The following is a 12,782-nucleotide window of genomic DNA, read 5'->3' as shown; positions in this document are numbered from 1 at the left end:
TTAAAGGGAAAAAAGCAAATTAAAAAACTGTAAAATAATAATTCTCCTTTTTGGAAGGGAAAAACATAGATAATTGAGCAAAAAAAAGTTAAGAAGGACTACACGATTATTTATGATAATTAAGATACAGATGATTTTTATTTTCACTATTCCTACATTTTGTAACTTTATTTTGTAAACTATGGTTGGTAAAATTTAAAAAATCTTTAAAAAGGTTCTTAAAAGAAGAACACGATAATTTATACATGGGTTTATGATTACATTTTTGGGCTCTTAAAAAAGATCTGCTCACTTTGATCAGAAACAAATACAGTCATGCCCCAGATAATGACACTCTGATCAACAATAGACCTCATATATGATGGTGGTCCCATAAGATGAGTACCATATAGCCTCGGTGTGTAGCAGGCTATACCACCTAGGTTTGTGTAAGAACATTCTATGAGGTTTGCACAACCACAAAATTGCCTAACAATGCATTTCTCAGAACATATCCCCATTGTTAAGGGACATGTGACATATGACTACATACATTCTATAATGCAGATTTTGATTGACTCCCCTCCCAGCCTACAACTAAGGCGTGGCTGAGGTTACACGTTTCAAAATGCCACTCCGGCATTCCAAGCGACATTCAGGTTCCCAAGAGCAATGGTCAGCCAAGGGACGGAAAGAGACAGACACTTACTGATCTTGTTGCTTCCAGCTTCAGGCCATCACAGATGAGGTTAGATTCATATGCTTGTCTTTTTCTCTGTCAAAAGAAATTAGGAAATATGTTAGGCCTTTAGTTTTACTAAGGGAAGAAAAAGGTTTTTTTAAGAAAAAATAAACAACAAACCAGTGTGAACCTGACGAAGAGATACATTTGCTCAAAATGGCACAGAAGCAATGAAAGTGCCTGAGTATTGGTGATTTGTGGGTGTCGGATTCCTCAGATGAAATGCCACGGATTACACCTGGATTCCTTTAGCACTCTGGAAGGCCCTTGGTTGTCCCATGGGTTCTCAGCCTCTCAGTCTCTGGCTTTGGCACAATTTCATGGACTTTTTTTGGCTTATCAGCAATTTTACACACAAATGAAGTTTTATGTCATTTATCAGAGTTATAACCCAAGATGCGACATTCTAGATTTTAAAAATTTTATTTCCATACCAGACATTCAAATGGTTCAATTTTGAATGTGTCTATTTCACCTCTGCATGCCTTGCCCAAATCAATAAAACAACACAGACAATCTGGGCAAAATTTAAGGGAATTCTTCTCTCTGCAAGACTGAAATGTTTGCAAAGTATAAAAAACATCTAAATCTACAAAAATAAGGAACTAATTAATTGATAATACACCTGTCCATGCTATGTGGCCATTTAAAAAGATACAGAATATACTATATTTATTGACATTAAACTCTATGTGACGTGGCTTTTGCCAAGCTGTGTCCTAAGTTGTAAAGGAAGTATGTAAAGGTAGAGACTCGTTTGACCTTTTAAAAGAATGCTTTTGACGATGAAGCAGTTAGACTGCCTTATGAAAGAAGAAAATAGGTGGACACAGCAGTTAGCACACAAGTTCTAAAACCAGACTGCCTATGTTCAAATTCTGGCGCCATTACTTATCAGCCCTTTGACCCTTGGCAGGAAACTTAAACTCTCTTGCTTCATTTTCCTCATCTGCAGAAGGGAGAAAACCCCACTGGGTTGGTTCCTTTTTAGGTTCTCACGAGGATCATATGATTTAAACCACATAAACTAGAATTTCCATTTCTAGTAATCACAGGAGGTGAACTGGACCAATTCTCCACTGAAGACAACTGGAAAAGATGGATTAAAGTTTGTTTTTTTGTTTTTGTTTTTTTTAACTTCAGCAGTTGATAAGACAGAGAGGAATTTCTGGGTCAAGGCCTAGGCAATCCACCAGCTGTGGCAGTCAGGCCACTTTGCCTGGGGAGCACATTCATGACTTGCCAACTGCCAACGGGCAGAAGAGGCGCGGAGCAGCTGTAGTGTAGACAGTGCCAAGAATAAGAAAGGCACCTAATAAATGTAAAGCAGATGCTGTATGAAAAAGGCCAAAGGTCAAAAGGTGAAAAAAAGACACCTGGCATTTGGCTAAATGTGAGTCTAAGTGGAATCTCTAACATATTTTGTGGAAGTATCAGAAACAGAATATTACTTTATTTTCATATATTTACTAAATGGTTATATAGTCCTTACAACATGCCAGATGCTGTTCTAAGAGCTTTACAGATATAACACATTTAATTGCTTGTTGTAATTGAAGCATACAATAGTCACTTAAGAGAAAAACCAGCAAGTTCTACAAGCTCCCCTAAAATGAACAAGCAGCTTGCCTAGAAATGCCTGAGTCAGATGATAGCGAGAAGAGCTTGGGGTGCAACTGTCCACTCTGCGTGCCTCCCACCTCTGCCAGCTCTGCAATTCACCCCATAGTCTTTCAGCCCTTTCTATCCCTGATGCACCATATCCCCAACCTCTGCTTGGGAAGCTGATTCACACTTACCCTACTTCGTATCTAAGCAGTATTTCTTCACTCTAGATCTTAATCCTCATATTTTGATCCTTGCAAAGTATTCCAGTTCTTGCTCCTGACTGCTTCTTTACTATTACACACAAGCATTTTTGGTCTTGCCAACAATACTCAACATAATGCTTAGCACAGAGTATATGCCCAATGCATGTTCGCTGAAAGAATATACTCAACAAACACTTATTGATTCATTCTACAAACAAGTTTCTGAGGACATCCTGCAAAGTGCTGAAGACTCCAAGAAGAATTTAAAATAGTCTGCAAGAGAGGCACGATGGAGAAACTCAGCCTCCAGTGACCTAAGACTTTTCACCCAATACAGAAGGACTGAAACATTTATTCACGTGTTCCATGGCACTGTAAAGGACATGTTGTTCTTGAAGGCCACCCAACATTTCAGCTCCCACCAGAGCCCACGTCCACTACAGCAGATAAAAATGCAGACTTTGTCTCCTGTGAAGCTCAGCTACTGGCACATGAGCTCAGCCCTATTAATCAGATCTCTCACTCCAGACTCTGAATCAGAAGCTAGTGATGCAAAGAAGTCCGGCCAAGCAGAACCTATTCTGGGGTGTTTGGGAGAGCGAATGCCAGTTCCACAGATAGCAGAGGTTTTGGCAGGAGCTTTTGGGGACCACTGCTGGTCAGTGGTACCAGAGGTGCAAGTCGCAGCTCTAGGCCCAGGGGAGCAACCATGCTTTCCTCCCAGACGGGCTCTGCAATGGCATGTGGGGCAGTGCTTCTGGTAGCCTAGTCTCCAGGCTTGTTTGTTCAACCCTTCAAAAGAAACTGTGAGCTCCCTAACATTCTTCTAATAAACTCCTTGTCTGCTTAAATCAGAGCTCATTTCTGTAAATGCCAGCAAGACTCCTAACTGATAGCATAGCCACAAACTAGGGAAAACATGTTAGCCTAAAACCTAAATCAGTGTATGGTGGAGGGAGCGAGTTTTCGGAGCAGATGGGCCACTGTGACTTCCTCTCCTTCAGGGGAGACGACTCGCTCTGAGGCTGTACAAGGGGCAACCCAGATGGCCTCACGAGTAGGTCGTAAGCAGGATCCATGACTGTGCCTTCTGTATCCTCTAGAAGCCAGTCAGGAATAACTTCAGTTCGGATGTGAAGGCTCAGACCCAAAGATTTTAGTTCTTGTAGACAAATGCCCTTCTAATTAGAAGGAAAGAAGAATCAGTCAAAAGAGGAGCTTTTCCTGTGGCTTACTGGGTATGTTAACAATTTAGTGCTGGTAAAAATAAATCACAGAACTGTCTTAACTGGCCTTACGAGAAATTCACGGTTCCCACCACAGCTAGGCCCACCATGATGTGCAGCCTTCTCCTTCCTGGCCCCTCCTCATCCACCAACCAGCTGTTCCCAACTGTCAAGGCGCTCCTCACACTCCCCACCTAACTCCCAGACCAGCAGACTCTGCGAGTGACCTTGCCTCCTTCCTCACAGAGAAAACGGCAGCCACTCACTGTGAACTCCTGCAGGAGTCTTTCCACCTATCAACAGCTGGACGCCATCTCTCCTCTTGCTGTAGAAGGCTGAATCCTTTTCCTATCTCTTCCTGAGCTTGCTTCAGCAATACCTTCTCTTCTCTCCATTCCTTTCTCTTTCTTGCTCTTACTCAGCCAACAAACACCTTAAACGTTTCCCATCTTTAAGAGTATTAAATCCTTCCATAGCCCAGCCTGCTCTTCATTTACCATCTCTGCCCCAGAGATGTTTGTCTTTTCATCTTGATAATCCTTGCCACTTAGAACAGGCCTACCACAGAAGAAACATGCCATAAAATGTCTGATGAAGGAACGAATAACTCGAGTGGACGGCGGCTCAATGGTTGCCTGTTACGTAGGAATGGACTGAGGAATACAAATGACTGCAGTGTAGCAACTGGGCTCCCCTTTCGTGAGCCCCTCAAAATGTTCCATGAGCTTTCTCTTATGGGTATTATAGGATATGATGGAGGAGAGAGAGAGAGTTCAATTCTGGAACGTACTAGCACAAAAGAGCTTAGGGCCTCCAGAGCATGAAGTGATTTCCAGACATCTTGGAGTCTGAATTACTAGATGACAAAAGGGGGATGGTTCAGAGAGCTGGGAATGAAGCAGCCCCACTAGAAGGCAGTTCTATCATCAAACATACCAAACACAAACCACTCCTGTCTTGGTTGTATCAGCTGTGTCAACACGACTGCACCACGCTGCATGGTGCAAGTCACACACGGTTCCTCCTCTGTGGAATTTCTACCTTGAGGCTGTAACTCCTCCTCCCCTGCATGGGACTCTCTCCTCTCAGATTTCAGTCTAGCAAACGGCCCCTTTAGCTCTTGTGGTTTGAGTTTTCCTTTTACTCTTGGGCATAATGGTTAGATTCAGAGTCAAAATTCAAATCCTGGTTCTGCCATTTGCTAGCACTGTGATGCTGGGCAAATAAACTCTACAAGCATCAGCAGCTTCGTTTCAAAAAGAGGACAAGAAATAGCTTCATCTTGGGGTTTTTTTTTAAGGATTAAATGTGATCCTGAGTATAATGTCCTCAGCATGATGCCTGACACATAATAAGCCCTGTAGACATGTTAGCCCTCATTATCCTCTTTCTCTGCCTTCAAACACGCTCAACTTCCCTTATTCCTTTAAAAATAAAAAAATCCACTCTACCCCACAGGGCTTAGAGGCTCACCTTTCCTTTTTAATGCCAAACATCTAAACAAAAGTAGGCAACGCCAACTGACTTGGCCTCCATACTGTGCACCCAATGACACCTTAACCCCAGTGGGACACCAATGACACGATTTTACTAGAACTGCAGGAAATGGATCTTAATGCTGAGTCACTCAGCTCCGCCTCTCCTTGACTCTTCTATACCACTTAGCTGTCCTGGTCCTTGGACAGCCTTCTTTGATATTGGATGGATTGATATCCTTTTCAGTCTCTGAAGGATGCAAACACATCTCTATATCTCCTCTCTTTTGCTTCATTTTTGTGTATAATAAAGGAAGTCACTAATAAGAGTGTACAGCACATGCGACTATCATAGATGTAGAAAACCTTCAAAATACTTCTCTTCAATCTCATTGTAACAGCTTGATATTCTCTCAGAGAGATGTACTGTAACTTATTTAACCAATCTCAAATTGTTGGATATTTAGGTTGTTTCTAAGTTTTCACTATTATGAAAATCCTTGTAGAGCAATCTTTGTGCATCCATGATTACCTCCTCAGGATAAAGTCCTAGAAGCAGAATTGTTAATCAAAGAGTATATGCAATTTCAAATTCTTTAATATATATTGCCACACTGCCCTCCAGAAAGGCTGAACTAATTTATCCTATTTTAGTTCTAATGTAGTTCTTTACAAAGAACTCCTGAGATATGTACCTGATTTCTCCCAAGATAATTGGTAGACCTTGGAGTTGGTTTATAATGCCGTCTATGTTACCATAACTATAAATACTTAAACAGTTGAATCAAGGATAGGACATTTATATTTGCTTAAACATGATAATATGTCACCTTGGTGTTACTTTAATAAGACAGTTCTTGTTATTTTCCCTTGGCATGGCAATTCACAAAGAACTAGTGGAATGTTTTTAAAATTGATCAAACCAGTTTGCATGGTTTGTCAGGTAGCTGAAGTAAATTAGCATGCGTGCTATATTTGTCAAATAGGCCTATATCAGGAAAAGACTTGCTTACTTAAGAAAAGATTGCTTAAAGCTATTTAATTTGAAATCATCATCTTTACTTCTCCGTAGAATTTACACTTGGATAAGTAACAGTGTTCTTGACATTTAAAAAAATTAGAGGAGAGCCGTCTTCCATGTTAAAAATGAAAGAAAATTAATATTGCATATTGCCTGACACAGCCATTGCTCAATAAATATTTGTTGAATAAATGAATATGTAATGCGACACAATTTTTAACTAAAAATTATCGATGTGCCTTATTGGAAAAGTTTACATATAATAACCTACACTATGTTTATAATCTATGATCTGTATTTGGCAGCACAAAATGACTAAACTAGACTCACTGGCTCTCTATCTGTGGGGGAGCACATTCGTTGGCATTGGAACCCGAATCTATCTTGTTTTTACTTATTTCTAGTAAAGCCAAAGTGACTATAATCATTGAGAACCTATGTACATCATAAAAAGATGCATGTGAGGCAGCCCAGTGGCACAGTGGTCAAGTTCAGGCACTCCACTTTGGCAGCCTGGGGTTTGCCAGTTCAGACCCCCAGTGTGGACCTGCACATCACTTATCAAGCCATGCTGTGGAGGCATCCCACATACAAAACAGAGGAAGACTGGCACAGATGTTAACTCAGTGACAATCTTCCTCAAGCAAACAGAGGAAGATCAGCAAGGGATGTTAGCTCAGGGCCAATCTTCCTCACCAAAAAAAAAAAAAAAATATACATATATATATATATATATGTGATGTGTGTGATTCTATGACTGTTGAATAGTGTAATAGTTGGGACTGGTGGTTCAAAGTGAAAGAGGACAAGAGCACCTATCCCACCCCAAAAACCAGAATTTTATTCAAACCTCTTTGAAGAGGTTAACAGAGCTGTCAGAGAAATAAAGGATAAAGCAATCAAAATCACAAAGGACAGGCTGTCGTAATTAAGAAAGCTTTCTGTCCCTGAGCATCTCAGATTACACATCCCATTTGGCTTAATAAAGTCATTGTTGGGAAGGATTTGCTTATGAATTATACAGTAATAATACTGATTGTAAACACCAATATTTACCATTTTCTTTATGTCACCCAGCTTTTTCAGCACAAAAAGCAGGGATTGCAATGTCTCAGAAGTAAAATTACTGAATACGCTGTGATGATAAGAAAGCATAAATCAGTTGGGATTAATGAAACGCACACACAGATTAATTTTGAATATTCTTACAGCTTTGCTGGCAAAGTACTGATGGTGCTGTCACTATATTTTTCAACTTACCAATCTTTATTAAGCTTACAAAGATGGATGAGAAAGAAGTCAAGGGACTTAATTTGTGCAAAAAATTACTGTCTAATTACTCTAAGTGCTATTTATTAGTTATATATCATGTGCTCAAGAAGGTTTGGTAAGCGGAATAAATTATTTAATTGAGACTTAATTGAAATTCACACATTGGTGATAAAACATTTAATGTTAGTAGACCAATCTGATGAGGACTTCACTCAAGAAAGCAACGTGTGTTCACTAAGTAAGGGGACAGGGATAGACGAGCATTCTAAGTGATAAGCACAAAATGGAAGTGAATATCTAGCTCAAGTTCACTTCCAACTTTTCTTTTCAAATTAACATTTTTGGTGCAAATAAATAGTAACTTAGGAAACAGAAATTTTCCAAGAAGAAAAAAAATCATCTATAATTGACTGATGAGATAATTACCACTGTAAACATTTTAGGGAAGTGTTTTCCAGACCTAACCTGCTTATATGAACAACCTGGAGTGCTTACTCAAAATGTAGGTCATTGGGCGCTTCTCCTGGAGATTCCAACTAAGCAGGTATAGGATGGGGCCTGAATAATCTAGTTTTAACAAGCAAAGCAGATGACTCATCATCAGACAGGTTTAAGAAATACTGTGTTTTAGGACACCCCTTTTGTGTGCACAGAAGCAGCCATTCTTTTATGATTTTTTATCCCCTTCAAGCCTGTTCTATATGGGAAATCAGTACAGTTGATTTTTCCGACCTGCTACCCTCTTACAGATGACCCTTTAAAAAAGCGAGACAGGGGACCGGCCTGGTTGCCTAGTGGTTAAGTTTGGCACACTCCACTTTGGCAGCCCAGGTTTGGTTCCTGGGCACAGACCTACACCACTTGTTGGTGGCCATGCTGTGGTGGTGACGCACGTACAAAATAGAAGAAGACTGGCACAGATATTAGCTCAGGGTGAATCTTCCTCACCAAAAAAAAAAAAAAGTGAGAAACTGTTGACTGTCAATACCAAGGCAAATAACAGCTTCTTCATTCAAACCTAAGGCCAGACCTCAGAAGGACCAATTGGAAAAAGGGTTTTCTCTTCTCCACATCTTTGTGAGATGAAGTGAAATAATCAGATTTTACTTTTCAGGATTTCACTGTCCTCTGTTTGTCTGTTTTAAAGGATTGGGCCCAAGGACACTTCCCATTTTAGAAATAAGAAGCAAGATTTGGCTTCATTGCTCCTGTGCTGAGCACTCAAAAATAAAACCACACATGCTTATACCAGCAACACATTTTGTAGCTGCAATTTGAAACTGCTGATTCTAATTTAATTTATTCCTTTTAACCTACAATCACAGTAAAAGCAAGTGGGTGTAAAAGAAGGAGATAAAAATATAAAGAAGAGCTCCCTGCCTTCATCTGAAGTATTAAAGAGTTGAAGATAGATCTGATTTCGCTCCCTACAAAAGACGACAGAACACCTACGAAAAGTGATCTGAAAAGATGAAACCCCCAACACTGGTTGCCACCATCTCTTCTCAACATGTCTTAATATGAGCCTCAAGTTTCCAATTTATGGACTATCTATGGCAAATATGTCATTTCCAGGAAATTTCTTATACCATTCTGATTCTTCATAATCCGCTTCTGCCCTCTCTTTATTTCTTCAATGTAGAGAAGGTATGCCAGTGTAAGTCTATTCAATCTTGCCTTCCCCTTTATGAGGCTTCATGGGATAAATTCCTTTCTGGGGGATCCTCAGACCAGAACATTATACTTCTTTCAAATAATCAGTTTTGTTTTTATTGTGTTGAAACTTTAGACCACGTTATTGATAACATCCCCTGTTTCCTTTGGCTACACGGAAACTCAGAGGCACATTTGCAGCTGAACTCTAACTTCTAAACAGGACCTTATGGTTAACAATAAATCATTTTGTTTATTACTCTGACACATGGCTTCATTTTACTTTTCTGGCCTTTATATTTCTGTCTCCCTGATTTCCTCATCTAATTACTTTTAGTCTTGATATATTTCCATAAGTGACCTCAAACACTTTTTAATGAATTATAAATAAATAAGCTATGTTAACATAGTGTTAGCATAAGTAGGGAGATAATGACTATAAAAATTATACATTGCATGTTGAAGCCAAAAGCGAATGATTTTTGAGTTAGTTATCATCTTATTAGCCACAAATAACCATACACTTAATGTACATAAGACAATGAGAAATAAAGCCATGTGATCACCTTGATAGGAAAAAAAAAAGCACTTGATAAAATTTAAAATCCAATTATAAAAACTCTTAGCAATCTAGGACTAGAAGGAACTCCTTTAACTTTTAAGAAGAAAACTACCAAGAATTTATAGCAACTGTGATATTTAGCAGTCAAATTTTAGAAACATTCTCATTGAAATCAGGAACATTACAATGGTGACTACTATATGTTACTGGTTTTATTCAAGAGGTCTTAGCCGTTGCACTTGGACAAGAAAAGGAAAGAAGTAAAAAGATGGGAAAGATAGAGCAAAACTGTAATTTGTACACACTATGGTCTTCCTTTGAGAAAACTTAAAACAAGCTTTAGAAACTATTAGAACTAAAAAGAGTTTATCCTGATGACCTCATTAAGCCAATAAATTATCTAACCCAGAAATGGTCCTATCTCCAGGCTACTTCTTAAATGGGAAAATTATTATTTCCTTTTAGCGTTTAAGCCATTTGAGTTTGGTTTTCCAGTTACTTGCAACAGAAAACATTCAAACTGATTCTGTGCCAAGGATAGTCCTGGATAAATGAGTGTTTATTATTGAAACAACTTATAATTATCTCCATGCATAATCTAAATATAAATGGTTTATGCTTTTTAAAGGAAAGTGTGAAGTTTCCACAATATTTTCATTGATATAAGGGGACAAAGTTACATGCAATTTGGAGGTTTGGTTAGAAAAATATTTTCTCTTTTATTCATGGGAACATGCAGCCTTGTACTCCTCTGTTTTTAATGTTTGTGGCCCCATCACTTCTATCTTTCTCCATCTTTAAAAAAGTATTTAACAATACTCTTTAGATCAGCCCCTGGCAAAGTCAACCTTGATGCTGGCTTTAGGAAATTAATATAATTTAGAAATAACTTTTTTTTCTCCCACAGAAAACAGGATTTTGAAATTGCCTTTCCTCGGTGTTGTCCTAAATCCTGAATAAGCCTAACAGAGAGCATGACAGAACTTGCAAGTATGATTCCAAGTAATAAAAATACGATTCCAAGCTGAGCTTTGAATTCCAGTAGAGTCTAAATTAAGTAATATGTACAAATATAGACTCAAAATACTTCAAAGCACACCTTATAAAAACCAACATCATGGTACATCTACCCATGAGTTCAGGGATTGCCAAACTAATGATGATTTTTTTTTCTCCTGATTTATGAGAGTCACCCTGGGACCTAAGTTTCTGTGTAAAGCAGATGCAGAACCTATTAATAATGTAAGCAGCTCGAGGGCCCCTTCACCACGGCAGTGAAGCTCTTGTTTAAAACCAGAACTGTCTCCTTTAATACTTTAATGGATTAGATTTGTTCAACTTACTTTATATAGTGCTCAATGCAGTTCCATTGGCATATGGATGCTTAATAAATATTTGATGATGGTGACTGACTGCACAGAATATATCTTAGTGTCCACAGGAAAATGATAAAATACTCTAAGCTATTTTATTTACTCTAGTGATAAAATTATATAATAACAGAAGGAGAGTCACGCCTTTTCATAGCAGCGCACTGTTTTAAGAAAACTCCAGAAAAAAGGGAAGGTACAGGAATTAACATCTATTATCTAATAGGTGCTGACAATTTATATAACATCTTTATATTTTATTTAACCCTAACCATAATCTTATGGATTAGGTATTGGGATTCCCATTTTCCTGATTCTAAGATGCCAGTGACTGTGTGATGAGACAATATTTTATATACCAATAAGAAAAAATTCAGCCAATGAAATTATGTGATACACCATTGGTAAGATGTACCCTGATTTGAGATGTCAAAATGTAAAAATAACATGTATCTCAAAAATAGTAATAAAATACCATATTGATAAGAAAATTCACTCCAAAGTCACATAGCCAGTTAGTAGCTGTGGCGAAGGCAAGCTAGCTGTCCACCAAAGATTCGTGTTCTCCCTCCACAGCACAGGGTTCCTACTGAGACATGGCTATCCAACCAGAAACTACACTTTCCACCTTCCTGAGTTCTGACCAATAGAACGTGAACACAATTGATGTTGTACTCCCAGGCTGAAGTTGTAAAGAGCCCAAGTACTCTCTCCATCCTCTCTCTTAACCTATCTACTATTTCTGTTGGTGCCTAGGATGATCTTAGAAACAATCTACTGAATATGGCAAAGCCTCTGTGTCACAGCCTGGGTTCCTGCCTGACTGCAATGAACATAGTCCCACCGGTACCCCCAAACCATCGTGCCTAGGTGGAGTGCCACATTTGACTTGACATGAGCAAAATCTAAACTTTTATTGTGTCAAGCCAATGTAATTTGAGGCCAGCTTGTTATATCAACTAGAATTACTCCAAATAATAGAGAGGCAGAATAAGAATTTGAATGCCAGGTTCCAAAGCCTGGGCTCATTCTGTGACACCATGCAAATACAAACCTCCAAACTTACCCCTTCCAAAACAAACAAAAACCCAAAATAAAACAGGACTGATTGCTTCATTTTAAGCAGGTTTCATCACTTGATTTGGAAGAAGGGACAGAAATCATTACAGATTTAAGAATGATATATTTCAGAGAGAAAATCCAGAGAGGGACAATTCAAGTGGTGTGTGTGTAACAGCACAGATGTAAGAAAAAACAAAGAATGAGGGAGTGATTTTCAAGGTGAGTAAAAGTAACACTTACATGTATGCTCTCTGTTTTTGTCCTGTTTGAGTTTAATACAGTTTGGGTTCAGATAAAGAAGATCCAAGCAGTTGTTATAACCCCAGCCTATTAAATGGTTTCATATCTCAATATAAAGATGGCTCTCCTACCTGAAAGAACTTGAAGCAAAGGAAAAGGATGAAGGAGCAGCTTGACTGGCAATAGATAAAAAAAGGAAGGAAGGGAGGCGACAGAAAATGGAGAAGTCTAGAGAGCAGGTTCTAGATTTAAGTCAAGAGTTTGAACCACGGTTCCACTATTTCTTATACTGTAGTCTGTGACCCTGGGCAATCAACTCTGTCGTCTGTAATGATATAATAGAAGGCACCTCATGGGTTATTATAAGAA

General features: G+C 38.7%; 1 protein-coding gene across 8 annotated transcripts in view; it reads right to left on the bottom strand.

Moving 5' to 3' along the window:
- The window catches only part of ANO6 (anoctamin 6), a 187,899-nt gene that overhangs the window by 75,184 nt on the left and 99,933 nt on the right, over positions 1-12,782 (bottom strand). For all 8 annotated transcript variants that reach the window (XM_070621109.1, XM_070621107.1, XM_070621115.1 and 5 more), the window contains one exon: positions 689-754. In XM_070621109.1, the coding sequence (XP_070477210.1) occupies positions 689-754 (66 nt within the window). The remainder of the gene's footprint in view (positions 1-688; positions 755-12,782) is intronic.

The sequence above is a fragment of the Equus przewalskii genome, chromosome 5, assembly GCF_037783145.1.
Source record: "Equus przewalskii isolate Varuska chromosome 5, EquPr2, whole genome shotgun sequence".
NCBI lineage: Eukaryota > Metazoa > Chordata > Mammalia > Perissodactyla > Equidae > Equus > Equus przewalskii.
Note: the sequence above shows the minus strand (reverse complement) of the source record. Positions and strands in the feature narration are given on the sequence as shown.